The 17,687-nt window shown below is 46.4% G+C and overlaps 1 protein-coding gene across 7 annotated transcripts in view; it reads left to right on the forward strand.

The window, feature by feature from the left end:
- Nucleotides 1-1,355: 1,355 nt before the first annotated feature.
- kif21a (kinesin family member 21A) overlaps nt 1,356-17,687 on the forward strand; it is a 76,975-nt gene continuing 60,643 nt past the window's right edge. For 6 of the 7 annotated variants that reach the window (XM_045688451.1, XM_014125705.2, XM_014125708.2 and 3 more), the window contains exon 1: nt 1,356-1,841. In XM_045688451.1, coding sequence (XP_045544407.1) covers nt 1,798-1,841 — 44 coding nt within the window. In that variant the 5' untranslated portion in view covers nt 1,356-1,797. The remainder of the gene's footprint in view (nt 1,842-17,687) is intronic. The other variant, XM_014125710.2, reaches the window with a different exon arrangement.

Genomic DNA, 17,687 nt, shown 5'->3' on the forward strand with positions numbered 1-17,687 from the left:
GGCGCAATACCATCCGAGTAGGGGCAGAGTGAGAAGTGTTGGAGGAGAGCGCGAGAGAAAAGGATACAAGGTAGTGATCGGAGACTTGGAGGGGAGTTGCAGTGAGATTAGTAGAAGAACAGCATCTAGTGAAGATGAGGTCAAGCGTATTGCCTGCCTTGTGAGTAGGGGGGGACGGTGAGAGGGTGAGGTCAAAAGAGGAGAGGAGTGGAAAGAAGGAGGCAGAGAGAAATGAGTCAAAGGTAGACATAGGGAGGTTAAAGTCACCCAGAACTGTGAGGGGTGAGCCATCCTTAGGAAAGGAACTTATCAAGGCGTCAAGCTCATTGATGAACTCTCCAAGAGAACCTGGTGTCACTACAGACCCTGGTTCGATCCTGGGCTGTATCACAACTGGCCGTGATTGGGAGTCCCATATGGCGGCGCACAATTGGCCCAGAGTCGTCTGGGTTTGGCCTGGGTAGGCCGTCATTGTAAATAAGAATTTGTTCTTAACTGACTTGCCTAATTAAATCAAGGTTAAATAAATTAAAAAAATGAGCATTAGATGATTCACAAGTCATATAGCAAAAGTAGCCTACTAAAAAAGGTTATTAAACGGGTATTTACATCTGGTAGTAATACAAGATGATTGCATGGGGGCGCTGTTTAACCTGAGTGACATTGTTACAGCAAAAGGTGATATATCATAGTAGTAATTCAGAGTGTATGACACTGAAAAGTCATGGTCACATTGAATCCTCAGCTACAACAAGAAAGCCACAAGCATCTCATAGGCTAAAGGAAAATGAAAGGGCACTGATTTGATGACAACAAAGAGTTCCGTATAGATGGAGCCTACCAACTGCTGTGTGTCTAAACTGCTGTGTGTCTAAACTGCTGTGTCTAAACTGTGTGTCTAAACTGCTGTGTGTCTAAACTGCTGTGTGTCTAAACTGCGTGTGTCTAAACTGCTGTGTGTCTAAACTGCTGTGTGTCTAAACTGCGTGTGTCTAAACTGCTGTGTCTAAACTGTGTGTCTAAACTGCTGTGTGTCTAAACTGCGTGTGTCTAAACTGCTGTGTGTCTAAACTGCTGTGTGTCTAAACTGCTGTGTGTGTAAGTGTGTTGGGGAAAAAACGATTTATTTTCAAACCAAATGGTTTACTCTATGATGTAGTAAGTAGTAGGCTAGTAGTCTTATTCGTTGTTCATGATCTTTCAGTTAGATTTTGATGATCTGACTGATAACAAGCAGTATCATGGTCCTCATTGAAAGCATACTATTATTTGGTCAGGATGGTTTTCAAAGGGAACACATGGCATGACGTCACTCACCAGATTTCTTCTAAAAGTCTACATTGGAACTGACCTCCATGCGCATTGTGATGTCAACACTCAACCTGACAGACAGCGCGGACAACAAGGCGTGGTTTGGTGACGCATTGCGGCTCGGTGGATCGGTGTGTCCCTCTCCCAACCAAAGAGCAAGGAGCGAAAGCGACTGGACCACGCAACAGCCTCGCCGCTCCAAACAGAATGTCGTCAAGGAATGTATTCTAGCTGGAAATGCAAAGGAGCACCGACCAGTCGCAGTATCTTATTTAAAATCTCTAGACCCATAATAATCTGAAATATGGCTGAAGTGAAGTCGAGGTGAGTTGCGCTGTTGCTCAGACAACTTGCTGTTGGGTGGTGCGCACTCTCCGCCTCTCGCCAGCCAGCCTCTCTCCAGCCAGCCTGTCGGATGAAAAGAAAACGGATAGAGCCCGTTCTTTTTGTTCTTCTATCAATCGATAGTCATTGGACTGTGGAATCATGTCGATGGGACAGGACGAAAACTCAGTCCGGGTGGCTTTGAGGTAAGTCTTCAAGCCGTACATTTAATTGCTTTACTTTGCATAACTGTCGGCACAATTACATATTTGGGAGGAAGCCTACCTGTCACCACCAGCCCAGCAGAATGCATGACCCCATAGAGGAGATGTAGGAGATTCATTTAGGCCTTGCATCATCTGTTGACACAGTTTCCACTCTAGGCGCTTTAGGATTTCATAGTAGGCTAACATCAAAAACTGGATCAGAAACTCTGTGGAAACCTTGGGATACATTTGTAGCCAACAGTTACATATTTTTCTGTAAAATGTGTTGCCGTATGATGGTCTTTGAGGACGCACAATATGAATTTAGGAATTTGCAGTTGATAGTTTACATAAACCACCATATAGGGCTAGGCTATTGTGTCGCTTGTCACAGAAGTGCTAAATAAATGTGTTAGCCTACATTGTCTCCATGCATGACGCAGCATTATCACACGCCCAAAGAAAAACACTGAAATGTGCACATATGGCAGGTGTCTTCGCATGCCATTTGTCTCTCCCACCGGCCTAGGAATGGAGGGTACAGTATCATGCTTGTTTTGTAACGATTGAACGGTTGGAAAGACAGATCTGGCCTTTATAGCTCCTTGGCGGTGTGCCGGAGTCTGGGGCATCCTTTCAAAGAAGTCAGTTGAGCCACAGTTGATCGATGAAAGGAGCGCTTTACTGACAGGCTTCAAGGAAGACAGCCAACCGTTTGATGCGCAAAAAGCACTAACCGTTTCTGGTTAATTGATTCTTTGTTTACAGTTAAGAATACATTTCAATGGCCTTCTTTAGCTCAGAAGCCTACAGAAGGAGTGAACAGTAGCCAAATAACACATTATTTTGTTCATACTTAAGGCTATAAAATGTGTTAATCATAGGACACTAAAATATTTAGTTAATTCCTTAGACAGGTTTATGTATTTTCCACATGAAGACAGTTGAATGAATGTCATCCACACTCTGTTATTTGCAGAATAAGGAACAGACATGCTGAGGTCAGGTGGCACACTGACAGATGTCTCTAATGGCACAATGGGACAGTTGGCAGTTGGCACACATGCAGCACTAGCCTGCCTTTCACTTTGTGTGTAGGTCTGTCTCTCTCTGTCTCCATCTCTCCCTCTCCGTCAGTCTCTCACACACAGACACACAGACACCCAGTAGACCGTCTAACTAATTCAGTGTGAATATTGTGATGTTCTCTGTTAGATTAGTGTTGTATTATAATGTATTACACAAGCTGCTGCCTGGTTTTTCAGCTCTATGGTACTTCACGTCCACGGTCCCCATAGTAACAATCCTTCTGGAATAACTGAGACTCTTGACCCAGTCTCCAATCTCTGAGTTCTCATTGTATGCGTGCGTGCTTGTGAGAGAGAGAGTGACCATATTCCTGGCCCAGTCTCCTATTATTGTTTATATCTGTATTTTCAGATATTTTTTTTGATTGAACAGATAATGGAAGAGGGATTGAATGGAAAGATAGGAGGGAAGGTTGTCAAAGGGCAGAGGGACGGAGTTGGACCCATTCCAATACGGCCATGCAATGATGTGTGCTTCGGAGTGGTGGCACTAAACGCTAGGCCACGTAAGCTACATCAGTCTCCTATTTTGCAAGACTTTGCCCTCCCATGGTGCCGGCCAGAGGGTCCATAGCTAATACTGAAAAGTAGTCTTCTCATTAGCAAATGGCCCATACTGAGGGGGTCGTGTTGGCCTAAAAACATGTGCTCTCATTGTCTCCAGTCCAAACTAGTCTAACTTTCTAGTTGGCTTCCCCAAGGCTGCTGACATGCAGCTAACATACTCCCCTTGACCTGAGGTCAACACCTGTGTTCCCAATCCAGTGGCAAGCCTATACATTGTATAACCCAACCTTTACTTACTGTGTGTGTGTGTGTGTGCATAGAGGGGAGAGTGATACAGGACACATTTCTGACTGTATTCTCAGTGGTTTGTACAGTGAAGGCTGTATTAGTACAATACTGTACAGAACAGCACTCCCTGACAGGTATTAATGGTTGTGATGAGAGGAGGAGTTGAGGTAAAGAGATGCTTGTTGAACCAGCCAGATAAGGTTATTATTTCAATGCAAACTACTTAAACTACACATAATGGGAGAGGCCCTTCAGTCAAGTCAAGGTGGTAAGAGATGTTTGTCTACAGTACTGACTTTGTGTGTGTGTGTGTGTGTGTGTGTGTGTGTGTGTGTGTGTGTGTGTGTGTGTGTGTGTGTGTGTGTGTGTGTGTGTGTGTGTGTGTGTGTGTGTGTGTGTGTGTGTGTGTGTGTGTGTGCGCGTGCGCTTGTTTCACTCACAGGGTTTGCTTGAGGTGCTTAAAGTACTTGAATTTGGCACTCTGAAATTGAAGTACTGGAGTACCTTGAAAATCAGACATTTTCTCAAGTTGGTACTTGAAAAGTACTTGAATTCAAATGAGAGGAGAACAGACAATTCTCAAATATGTTAATATGAAAAATATTAGGAAAATTTACTGTTCTTGCAAATTAATTTCCAGGCAGACTACCAAGTTGTATTTCTTCATGTGTTTGGCGCTGTGGTTGCCAGGCGAGCTCACTCATTCCACCCACACTGCCTCTGAGCCAGGCAGGTACAGAACTGACTGATTAGGCACCGCCAAACGTCACATTGATAGCTAAAATGCCGGGCAAATGTAGATACAATCCTGCCTGGCAGGATATTGATGTTTGTGAATGTGTTTTGCCAGACCCAAACAGGGATGTAGTGGAGGGTAAACGCTGTTTACGCACCTTTTTAATTTAGTTAATTATCATTTGCACACTTATTATTGCATTCCCAACGTTGATCAATGCTCAGAAGTCTTCTTGATCTGAGTTCTAATAGCGTCTACCTCTGCCAATGAGTGGAATCATGAATGATTCATGTATGCTCCTTATGTTCGCCTGCTCCCTCATATTTACCTTATTAGCAGCAATTTAATTCACCACCACGACATAGGCCGAAAGGTGAAACAAACGACCTCAGCCCAGACCTATAGTGGCAATGTCAGAGAGACTAAGGCTGACAGTGCAATTTTCTTTTTTTTTTTTTTTATCCCTCGACTCCTGCCATTTCAACAGACATCATCCAAACAAAAACCCCTGACTCTCGGAGAAGGAGTGTACAACTGGTAAATAGTTGCTGATATTTCAGTTAGATGTCTAGCTAGCTAGATAGGTAGCTCGAGCTCTGGCTGTTAACCAGGTAGCCAGCCATAACTAGCTAGCTGGCTAGAAGGAGGAAGTTAGAAGCTAATGTTGAACGGAGCCTGATCTCAGCAAGAGCAGTTGACTGAAATTAAGCTAGCTATAATCAAAAGACCATGGTGCTTGCCTACGGAGCTGTGAGGGGAACGGCACCCCCGTACCTTCAGGCTCTGATCAGGCCCTACACCCAAACAAGGGCACTCCGTTCATCCACCTCTGGCCTGCTCGCCTCCCTACCTCTGAGGAAGCACAGTTCCCGCTCAGCCCAGTCAAAACTGTTCGCTGCTCTGGCACCCCAATGGTGGAACAAGCTCCCTCACGACGCCAGGACAGCGAAGTCAATCACCACCTTCCGGAGACACCTGAAACCCCACCTCTTCAAGGAATACCTGGGATAGGATAAAGTAATCCTTCTAACCCCCCCCCTTAAAAGATTTAGATGCACTTTTGTAAAGTGGTTGTTCCACTGGATATTATAAGGTGAATGCACCAATTTGTAAGTCGCTCTGGATAAGAGCGTCTGCTAAATGACTTAAATGTAAAAGATGGGCTACTAGAAGTTCTCATAACAAAATAGCTTTTCTTTACAGAGAATAGTGAGACCGACAGGCAGAGAGATTAGTAGGACAGTGGTTCCCAAACTTGGGCATGGGGACCCATATGGGGTCCCCTGCAATTTAAATGGGGTCCCTGTTACGAACCGGCTCTGAGTTCGCAACAAAAGGGAGACAACGTGGAGACAAGGAGTATCAAAATATATATTTATTAAATAAAGTAAACTAAGTAATTAACAATGGTGTGTGTAATCAGTAGTGTAAGTGAGTGTTTGCATGCATAAATGTAATAATGCAGAGTGTTGAAGGGTGCCAAAGCAAACAACCAAAATACCACAACCAAAAACAAGGTGTCTGCGTGGAGAGAGTCTCCCCAATGACTGTGGAAGAGGTGCCTTTATCCTGGGACACACCCGGGCCCAGGTGTTTCCCATGTAGCTGACGACCCTCCCAACTCCGCCCACCGGCATCCTAATAAGGAACAAGAGCAAAGAGAGAAAATACGGCAGACAGAGTGGGAGGGTCGTCACAGCTGACAACAAAATCACACACAAATAATCAATGGAAATCCAATTTATCAACCCATGGAGGTCTGGATTTGGAGTCACACTCAAAATTTAAAGTGGAAAACCACATTACAGGCTGATCCAACTTTGATGTAATGTCCTTAAAACAAGTCAAAATGAGGCTCAGTAGTGTGTGTGTGGCCTCCACGTGCCTGTATGACCTCCCTACAACGCCTGGGCATGCTCCTGATGAGGTGGCGGATGGTCTCCTGAGGGATCTCCTCCCAGACCTGGACTAAAGCATCCGCCAACTCCTGGACAGTCTGTGGTGCAACGTGGCGTTGCTGGATGGAGCGAGACATGATGTCCCAGATGTGCTCAATTGGATTCAGGTCTGGGGAACGGGCGGGCCAGTCCATAGCATCAATGCCTTCCTCTTGCAGGAACTGCTGACACACTCCAGCCACATGAGGTCTAGCATTGTCTTGCAGGAGGAACCCAGGGCCAACAGCACCAGCATATGGTCTCACAAGGGGTCTGAGGATCTCATCTCGGTACCTAATGGCAGTCAGGCTACCTCTAGCAAGCACATGGAGGGCTGTGCGGCCCCCCCAAAGAAATGCCACCCCACACCATGACTGACCCACCGCCAAACCGGTCATGCTGGAGGATGTTGCAGGCAGCAGAACGTTCTCCACGGCGTCTCCAGACTCTGTCACGTCCGTCACGTGCTCAGTGTGAACCTGCTTTCATCTGTGAAGAGCACAGGGCGCCAGTGGCAAATTTGCCAAACGTCCTGCACGGTGTTGGGCTGTAAGCACAACCCCCACCTGTGGACGTCGGGCCCTCATACCACCCTCATGGAGTCTGTTTCTGTCCGTTTGAGCAGACACATGCACATTTGTGGCCTGCTGGAGGTCATTTTGCAGGGCTCTGGCAGTGCTCCTCCTGCTCCTCCTTGCACAAAGGCAGTAGTAGCGGTCCTGCTGCTGGGTTGTTGCCCTCCTATGGCCTCCTCCACGTCTCCTGATGTACTGACAGACACAGCAAACCTTCTTGCCACAGCTCGCATTGATGTGCCATCCTGGATGAGCTGCACTACCTGAGCCACTTGTGTGGGTTGTAGACTCCATCTCATGCTACCACTAGAGTGAAAGCACTGCCAGCATTCAAAAGTGACCAAAACATCAGCCAGGAAGCATAGGAACTGAGAAGTGGTCTGTGGTCCCCACCTGCAGAACCACTCCTTTATTGGGGGTGTCTTGCTAATTGCCTATAATTTCCACCTGTTGTCTATTCCATTTGCACAACAGCATGTGACATTTATTGTCAATCAGTGTTGCTTCCTAAGTGGACAGTTTGATTTCACAGAAGTGTGATTGACTTGGAGTTACATTGTGTTGTTTAAGTGTTCCCTTTATTTTTTTGAGCAGTGTATATACGCAACATGCAACAATTTCTAAGATCTTGTGGCGAAAAGGAGCTATTACAAATTGATGGTCCTTAAAAATGAGTTTTAGTGCTGGAAAAAGTACTTGAAAGTCCTTGAATTTGACTTGCCACTGTCTGTACGAACCCTGCACTCATCTGTAGGACTGGTTTTGACTACCAGAATAACTGGCTTTCTATTGTTAGTCCTTATAATCATGTAATTACAACTATAGGTGGAGGAACATGACTTGTGCTAATATCCACATCAAGACAGTAATGTTCTGTGAGATCTGGTACACAAACTCTCTTAAGGGACAATGTTTAGCCTTACCAAGACCAGCAGAACAGTAATATGTTACCATTTTGGCTATACAGGCCAGAAGGTAAGGACAACTCACTTCTCTCCAGCATGTGTATTTGCCCCGAGCAGGCCGTGGTGGGGGAAGAAGAGTAGGAGGAGAGATTGAGGAACATTCAGATCTGTGTTTGTCACCCATGGCAGCGTTGGCCAAACACAAAGGGCCCTAAGCCTCCCAGACTCTCTGCTTTGTCCTGGTCCACTGAGCCAAGCTACGGTGTCACACTCAGCCCGCCACTGGCCCGGCCCACAGACTGGCCGTGTGTGTGCATGCGTGTTAATATGTGAGGGGGTATATCATGAAACCCCCGCCTTTAAGAAAACCTCTAGGATGTATTCTGCTTCATTCCTCTGGTACTGAGACATCCTTGTGTTAGCAGCATGCAACATAGCAGTGTGCTTTGATTGTGGTGCCTATAATATTGGCTAGTTAAGTCCTGTCATTTCAATATGTAATGAATCCTAATTATAGTCCCCGCAGTAGTTCAAATTTCCTTTTCAAAGTGAATCTCTGTAAAGGCTTGCCTCTTTAGCATAGCCTATGTGGGTAACCTTCTTTCAGAACTGTAGGCGATTCCTTTCCGAGGCAGGCAGCACTAAGCATAGCCTACACTTAAACTGAACTTGCCCAGAAATAGACCACTGCATTGCTGGAAGACCTCGGTTATCTATAACATGACGTCTGAGGGGTCAGAGCATTCTGCCAGTCCCAGACACATTCACATAATGGGAAACCACTGCGACTGCTTTTTGGCACAGAATGGAGACCCCTCCAACTCTTGTTGATTTTTGCACTTAGAAAACAAGCAAAACAAATTTAAGGTAGTTATACAGTACATTGGTTGGCATGGGTACACCACACCCATGCAAATGTTGCTCACTTTCTCCCTATTTTTCCTTCATCTTTCTTTGTCTTTTTCACGTCCTCTCTCTTGTATCATGATCTTTTTCTCTCTCGTCCCTCACTCCCCTTTCAAGTAAAGTGACCATAAGTAGCTCCGCGTATGTAGCACAAATAATATATTACTCGCTATTAGCCTCTCTACTTGTAGCAAGGTAGCAACATATGTTGTCAGACTGGCAGCCTAACCGGTGATAAACATAAATAGGTTTCTGTCTGTAAATAGCGCTCTATGCTTGTTTTAGCAAGCTGTCTGTCACACTGTCACCTCTTTAGTTACAGTATGCATATCTCTTTTTCCTTAGTCATCAACAATAGCCTAGTTCAGGGATGAGCGACTTTGATGGGGATAAGGGCTACAAGAACTCAGAACTCATCATGAGGGGCCGCAGTGGCTACCTACACATGTAGTCCTAGCCAGTCCTACCCATATCCATACCCACACATGTTGTCATAGCCAGTCCTACCCATATCCATACCCACACATGTAGTCATAGCCAGTCCTACCCATATCCATACCCACACATGTAGTCCTAGCCAGTCCTACCCATATCCATACCTACACATGTAGTCCTAGCCAGTCCTACCCATATCCATACCCACACATGTTGTCATAGCCAGTCCTACCCATATCCATACCCACACATGTAGTCCTAGCCAGTCCTACCCATATCCATACCCACACATGTAGTCCTAGCCAGTCCTACCCATATCCATACCCACACATGTTGTCATAGCCAGTCCTACCCATATCCATACCCACACATGTAGTCCTAGCCAGTCCTACCCATATCCACACATGTTGTCCTAGCCAGTCCTACCCATATCCATACCCACACATGTAGTCCTAGCCAGTCCTACCCATATCCATACCCACACATGTAGTCCTAGCCAGTCCTACCCATATCCATACCCACACATGTAGTCCTAGCCAATCCTACCCATATCCATACCCACACATGTAGTCCTAGCCAGTCCTATCCATACCCACACATGTAGTCCTAGCCAGTCCTACCCATATCCATACCCACACATGTAGTCCTAGCCAGTCCTACCCATACATGTAGTCCTAGCCAGTCCTACCCATATCCATACCCACACATGTTGTCATAGCCAGTCCTACCCATATCCATACCCACACATGTTGTCCTAGCCAGTCCTACCCATATCCATACCCACACATGTAGTCCTAGCCAGTCCTATCCATACCCACACATGTAGTCCTAGCCAGTCCTACCCATATCCATACCCACACATGTAGTCATAGCCAGTCCTACCCATATCCATACCCACACATGTAGTCCTAGCCAGTCCTACCCATATCCATACCCACACATGTAGTCCTAGCCAGTCCTACCCATATCCATACCCACACATGTAGTCCTAGCCAGTCCTACCCATATCCATACCCACACATGTAGTCCTAGCCAGTCCTACCCATATCCATACCCACACATGTAGTCCTAGCCAGTCCTACCCATATCCATACCCACACATGTAGTCCTAGCCAGTCCTACCCATATCCATACCCACACATGTAGTCCTAGCCAGTCCTACCCATATCCATACCCACACATGTAGTCCTAGCCAGACCTACCCATATCCATACCCACACATGTAGTCCTAGCCAGTCCTACCCATATCCATACCCACACATGTAGTCCTAGCCAGTCCTACCCATATCCATACCCACACATGTAGTCCTAGCCAGTCCTACCCATATCCATACCCACACATGTAGTCCTAGCCAGTCCTACCCATATCCATACCCACACATGTAGTCCTAGCCAGTCCTACCCATATCCATACCCACACATGTAGTCCTAGCCAGTCCTACCCATATCCATACCCACACATGTAGTCCTAGCCAGTCCTACCCATATCCAACTTAAAGGTTTTAGAGTTCATTTCTAAACATTTTGCCATGGGCCGTAGAGAAAAAAAGAACAATTTTACAGCTTATGTCTTGCAACTCTACACATTTTGCCAAAGGGTGGAGAGAGATTTTGCTGCGTTTTGATGTCCTGGAGGGCCTTGGGGTAGAGGGAGGCAGGGGCGTTTTGATGTCCTGGAGGGCCTTGGGGTGGAGGGGAGGCAGGGGCGTTTTGATGTCCTGGAGGGCCTTGGGGTAGAGGGAGGCAGGGGCGTTTTGATGTCCTGGAGGGCCTTGGGGTGGAGGGAGGCAGGGGCGTTTTGATGTCCTGGAGGGCCTTGGGGTGGGGAGGGAGGGAGGCAGGGGCGTTTTGATGTCCTGGAGGGCCTTGGGGTGGAGGGAGGGATGGAGGCAGGGGCGTTTTGATGTCCTGGAGGGCCTTGGGGTGGAGGGAGGGATGGAGGCAGGGGCGTTTTGATGTCCTGGAGGGCCTTGGGGTGGAGGGAGGGGCGTTTTGATGTCCTGGAGGGCCTTGGGGTGGAGGGAGGGGTGTTTTGATGTCCTGGAGGGCCTTGGGGTGGAGGGAGGGGCGTTTTGATGTCCTGGAGGGCCTTGGGGTGGAGGCAGGGGCGTTTTGATGTCCTGGAGGGCCTTGGGGTGGAGGGAGGGAGGGAGGCAGGGGCGTTTTGATGTCCTGGAGGGCCTTGGGGTGGAGGGAGGGGCGTTTTGATGTCCTGGAGGGCCTTGGGGTGGAGGGAGGGAGGCAGGGGCGTTTTTCGAAGGAAAAGCAGCGCTATTCCCTGAAAGCATTGGGCTTTGTTGTTCCTTCGTCTCGCCATGTAATGTTAATCATTGTGTGAGTTGCAGCTGATTGACATCCCTGAGTTTGTTTTCTATTATTAAACTGTTATTATGTTGTTGCACAATGTCTGTTTTTTTTTATATCTTTGTTATTGATAATGACAACCTGGTGATCATGTCTTGTTGTCATGTCATGAGAAACTTTGCTTGTTGTTCCAGGATCCACCACTGTCATGTGCTGTAAGTTGCTTATGCTGCCATAACTCTGTGATTAGTTAAGGCTAGTGACAACTTCTGCAGGTTTTACCACCAGTGTTAGGGGGAGGGGGATCTTTCTCCCTCTGGTTTCCCCTCGTGTGTGTTTGTGTGTGTGTGTGTGTGTGTGTGCTTGTATTTTCCAGTTGTTGACAGCTAGAAAACAACTCCTCTACTGTGACTGCTCCCTCTCCAGCCAGAGTGCAGCACCAGGCCAGACAGGCATCTCTCTGAGGCACGCTGAACACTGCTTCCTGTAGGTCAGAGGTCACACAACAGTCCACCCTGGCCTGTGATTATTAGGGGTGTCCATCGGCGGGGAGGGTTAGGGGGAGTTAATCTCATCTGTTGTCAACAAGGGGAAAAGAGAGGGAGAAATACCGTTGAAGTTGTCCATAGTCACCAAGGATATCTTATCCTCCCTGAATCCTGATCTTTAAGTGAGAGCTCACTTGAAGCCACAATGCTGAGTTTGTTTTTCAGTCTAACTTTATTGTAACGTTGTAGTCCAGGACTCACACTGTCTGGTTCCGATGTGGCTTAATTGGTAGAGCAGGGCACTTGCAATGCCAGGGTTGTGGGTTCGATTTCCACTGGAGGACCAGTATGAACAAATATGAAAATGTATGCACTCACTACTGTAAGTCGCTCTAGATAAGAGCGTCTGCAAAATAACTCAAATGTAAAAATGTTGTAGTCCAGGACTCACACTGTCTGGAATTAATGGGGGGAGATGGTACCGTTTCATTTCATAACTTGGAGGGAAACCAGTTAACTGACCTGAGGTCATTATCCAACCCTGCCTTGCGTACTAATCCACAGACAGACTGGAAGTGCCCATCAGCGCTGGTCTGGGTTCAGTTAGTTTGCTCTGCTCTGTAATTAAGGGGTGAATCCTAACTTCCACTTAAGTCAAATTTTTGCTTTTTAAGTGGAAGTTAGGATTCACCCCTAAGCAAGCCTAAAGGGTGAGGATTGGCCATCTGATCCTGAACCTGTAGTTAAAGGGAGGTTCCATCTGGGATGCGTGCTTCACTGCACTAAAGCTCCATGCGTGGGTTCCGTATTTCCTTGGCAACCTTTTTTTCCATGGCAACAGGATAAACACCATCCTCTCAGGGAGCTCTGGAGTGATATATTCTGGAGAAAGTTGTGGTTTGGAGACATTTTAATATCAGAGAACATATCTCTTGCCATTTCTGATAAATGTTCTTCACTGCTAGTGTAAATTGCAATGTCAGTTATTGTTTGTCTCTCTGATTTGACTAGTGGCACGTTCTGTATCGAAACAACAGGGAGCTTTCTGTCCTCCTCTCTGCGTTCTTCCTCTCCTTTCCTCTCCTTGTTATGTCATGGGGGGATACGGCCTATACGTTGTGTCATAGTGGGTAGAGGTCGACCGATTAATCGGAATGGCCGATTAATTAGGGCCGATTTCAAGTTTTCATAACAATCGGAAATCGGTATTTTTGGATGCCGAATTATTTATTTATTAATTTTTAAATTTTTTTAACCTTTATTTAACTAGGAAAGTTAGTTAAGAACACATTCTTATTTTCAATGATGGCCTAGGAATGGTGGGTTAACTGCCTTGTTCAGGGGCAGAACGACAGATTTTTACCTTGTCAGCTCGGGGATTCAATCTTGCAACCTTACGGTTAACTAGTCCAACGCTCTAACCACCTGCTTTACATTGCACTCCACGAGGAGCCTGCCTGTTACGCGAATGCAGTAAGAAGCCAAGGTAAGTTGCTAGCTAGCATTAAACTTATCTTATAAAAAACAATCAATCATAATCACTAGTTAACTACACATGGTTGATGATATTACTAGTTTATCTAGCCTGTCCTGCATTGCATATAATCGCTTAGGTACACGTTGCTCCAACCATAAACATCAATGCCTTTCTTAAAATCAATACACAAGTATATATTTTTAAACCTGCATATTTAGTTAATATTGCCTGCTAACATGAATTTCTTTTAACTAGGGGAAATGTGTCACCTCTTGCAACATTCAGGGTATATGCAGCAGTTTGGGCCGCCTGGCTCGTTGCGAACTGTGTGAATACTATTTCTTCCTAACAAAGACAGCCAACTTCACCAAACGGGGTGTGATTTAACAAAAGCGCATTTGCGAAAAAATCACAATCGTTGCACGACTGTACCTAACCATAAACATCAATGCCTTTCTTAAAATCAATACACAGAAGTATATATTTTTAAACCTGCATATTTAGCTAAAAGAAATCCAGGTTAGCAGGCAATATTAACCAGGTGAAATTGTGTCACTTCTCTTCCGTTCATTGCACGCAGAGTCAGGCTATATGCAACAGTTTGGGCCGCTTGGCTCGTTGCGAACTAATTTGCCAGAATTGTATGTAATTATGACATAACATTGAAGGTTGTGCAATGTAACAGGAATATTTAGACTTAGGGATGCCACCCGTTAGATAAAATACGGAACAGTTCCGTATTTCACTGAAAAAATAAACATTTTGTTTTCGAGATGATAGTTTCCAGATTCGACCATATTAATGACCTAAGGCTCGTATTTCTGTGTGTTAATATTATAATTAAGTCTATGATTTGATAGAGCAGTCTGACTGAGCGGTGGTAGGCAGCAGCAGGCTCGTAAGCGTTAATTCAAACAGCACTTTTGTGCGTTTGCCAGCAGCCCTTCGCAATGCATTGCGCTGTTTATGACTTCAAGCCTATCAACTCCCAGGATTAGGCTGGTGTAACCGATGTGAAATGGCTAGCTAGTTAGCCGGGTGCGCGCTAATAGCGTTTGAAACGTCACTCGTTTGAGACTTGGAGTAGTTTTCCCCCTTGCTCTACATGGGTAACGCTGCTTCGAGGGTGGCTGTTGTCGATGTGTTCCTGGTTTTAGCCCAGGTAGGAGCGAGGAGAGGGACGGAACCTTTACTGTTACACTGGCAATACTAAAGTGCCTATAAGAACATCCAATAGTCAAAGGTATATGAAATACAAATCGTATAGAGAGAAATGGTCCTATAATTCCTATAATAACTACAACCTAAAACTTTTTACCTGGGAATATTGAAGACTCATGTTAAAAGGAACCACCAGCTTTCATTTGTTCTCATGTTCTGAGCAAGGAACTTAAACCTTAGCTTTCTTACATGGCACATATTGCACTTTTACTTTCTTCTCAAACACTTTGTTTTTGCATTATTTAAACCTAATTGAACGTTTCATTATTTATTTGAGGCTAAATAGATTTTATTGATGTATTATATTAAGTTAAAATAAGTGTTCATTAAGTATTGTTGTAATTGTCATTATTACAAATAAATAAATAAATAAATCGGCCGATTAATCGGTATCGGCTTTTTTTTGGTCCTCCAATAATCCGTATCGGCGTTGAAAAATCATAATCGGTCGACCTCTAATAGGGGGGATACGGCCTATACATTGTTGGTACGTCATCGGGGGGCTACGGCCTGTACGTTGTTGTGTCATAGCGGGGATAAGGCCTGTGGGTTGTTGTGTCATAGGGGCGATACGGCTTGTACATTGTTGTTGTGTCATAGCGGGGATAAGGCCTGTGGGTTGTTCTGTCATAGCGGGGATAAGGCCTGTGGGTTGTTGTGTCATAGGGGGGATACGGCCTGTACGTTGTTGTTATGCCATAGCGGGGATAAGGCCTGTGGGTTGTTGTTATGTCATAGCGGGGATAAGGCCTGTAGGTTGTTGTTATGTCATAGCGGGGATAAGGCCTGTGGGTTGTTGTTATGTCATAGCGGGGATAAGGCCTGTGGGTTGTTGTGTCATAGGGGGGATAAGGCCTGTGGGTTGTTGTGTCATAGGGGGGATAAGGCCTGTGCGTTGTTTGTCATAGCGGGGATAAGGCCTGTGGGTTGTTGTCATAGCGGGGATAAGGCCTGTGGGTTGTTGTGTCATAGCGGGGATAAGGCCTGTACGTTGTTGTTGTGTCATAGGGGGGATAAGGCCTGTGGGTTGTTGTGTCATAGCGGGGATAAGGCCTGTGGGTTGTTGTGTCATAGCGGGGATAAGGCCTGTGGGTTGTTGTGTCATAGCGGGGATAAGGCCTGTGGGTTGTTGTGTTATAGGGGGGGATACGGCCTGTGGGGGGTTGTTGTGTCATAGGGGGGATACGGCCTACACATTGTTGTTATGTCATAGGGGGGGATAAGGCCTGTGGGTTGTTGTGTCATAGGGGGGATATGGCCTGTGGGTTATTGTTATGCCATAGCGGGGATAAGGCCTGTGGGTTGTTGTGTCATAGGGGGGATAAGGCCTGTGGGTATTGTTGTGCGCCATAGCGGGGATAAGGCCTGTGGGTTGTTGTGTCATAGCGGGGATAAGGCCTGTGGGTTGTTGTGTCATAGCGGGGATAAGGCCTGTGGGTTGTTGTGTTGCCATAGGGGGGATACGGCCTGTGGGTTGTTGTTATGTCTTAGGGGGGATAAGGCCTGTGGGTGGTTGTTATGTCATAGCGGGGATAAGGCCTGTGGGTGGTTGTTATGTTATAGCGGGGATAAGGCCTGTGGGTTGTTGTGTCATAGGGGGATACGGCCTGTGGGTTATTGTTATGTCATAGCGGGGATAAGGCCTGTGGGTTATTGTTATGTCATAGCGGGGATAAGGCCTGTGGGTTGTTGTGTCGTAGCGGGGATAAGGCCTGTGGGTTGTTGTTGTGTCGTAGCGGGGATAAGGCCTGTGGGTTGTTGTTGTGTCGTAGCGGGGATAAGGCCTGTGGGTTGTTGTTGTGTCGTAGCGGGGATAAGGCCTGTGGGTTGTTGTTGTGTCATAGCGGGGATAAGGCCTGTGGGTTGTTGTGTCGTAGCGGGGATAAGGCCTGTGGGTTGTTGTGTCATAGCGGGGATAAGGCCTGTGGGTTGTTGTGTCATAGCGGGGATAAGGCCTGTGGGTTGTTGTGTCATAGCGGGGATAAGGCCTGTGGGTTGTTGTTATGACATAGCGGGGATAGGGCCTGTGGGTTATTGTTATGTCATAGCGGGGATAAGGCCTGTACGTTGTTGTGTCATAGCGGGGATAAGGCCTGTGGGTTGTTGTTGTGTCATAGCGGGGATAAGGCCTGTGGGTTGTTGTTGTGCCATAGCGGGGATAAGGCCTGTGCGTTGTTGTGTCATAGCGGGGATAAGGCCTGTGGGTTGTTGTGTCATAGGGGGATAAGGCCTGTGGGTTGTTGTGTCATAGGGGGGATAAGGCCTGTGGGTTGTTGTGTCATAGGGGGATAAGGCCTGTGGGTTGTTGTTATGTCATAGCGGGGATAAGGCCTGTGGGTTGTTGTGTCATAGGGGGGATAAGGCCTGTGGGTTGTTGTGTCATAGCGGGGATAAGGCCTGTGGGTTGTTGTTATGTCATAGCGGGGATAAGGCCTGTGGGTTGTTGTTATGTCATAGCGGGGATAAGGCCTGTGGGTTGTTGTGTCATAGGGGGATAAGGCCTGTGGGTTGTTGTGTCATAGCGGGGATAAGGCCTGTGGGTTGTTGTGTCATAGCGGGGATAAGGCCTGTGGGTTGTTGTGTCATAGCGGGGATAAGGCCTGTGGGTTGTTGTGATAGCGGGGATATGGTCTATATTATAATTCTTCCCTTTTGTATGTATATCATAGGCAGGCCATTAGGACCTTTCACAACTGAAATCTACCACAAACAAAGCAAACAGACAGACTTGGATCTGCACCACTATTTTGTCCCCTTGTTGTTGTTTCCAGATTTTCCTCATCAAGACATACTAACTCAAGTATACTCATAATGAAGTAGATTAGAGACATGCTAAAGATGCCTCTAAAGGCTAAGTGACGCCAAACAATGGACCTTCGTCAATGTAGTGCACTATATAGGGAATAGGGTGTCATTTGAGTCCCGTCACTTAGACTGGTTTAGTGGCATCATGATATCCTGCTGGGATGGGATTATTCT

Source organism: Salmo salar, chromosome ssa10 (genome assembly GCF_905237065.1).
Source record: "Salmo salar chromosome ssa10, Ssal_v3.1, whole genome shotgun sequence".
NCBI classification, from domain to species: Eukaryota; Metazoa; Chordata; class Actinopteri; order Salmoniformes; family Salmonidae; genus Salmo; species Salmo salar.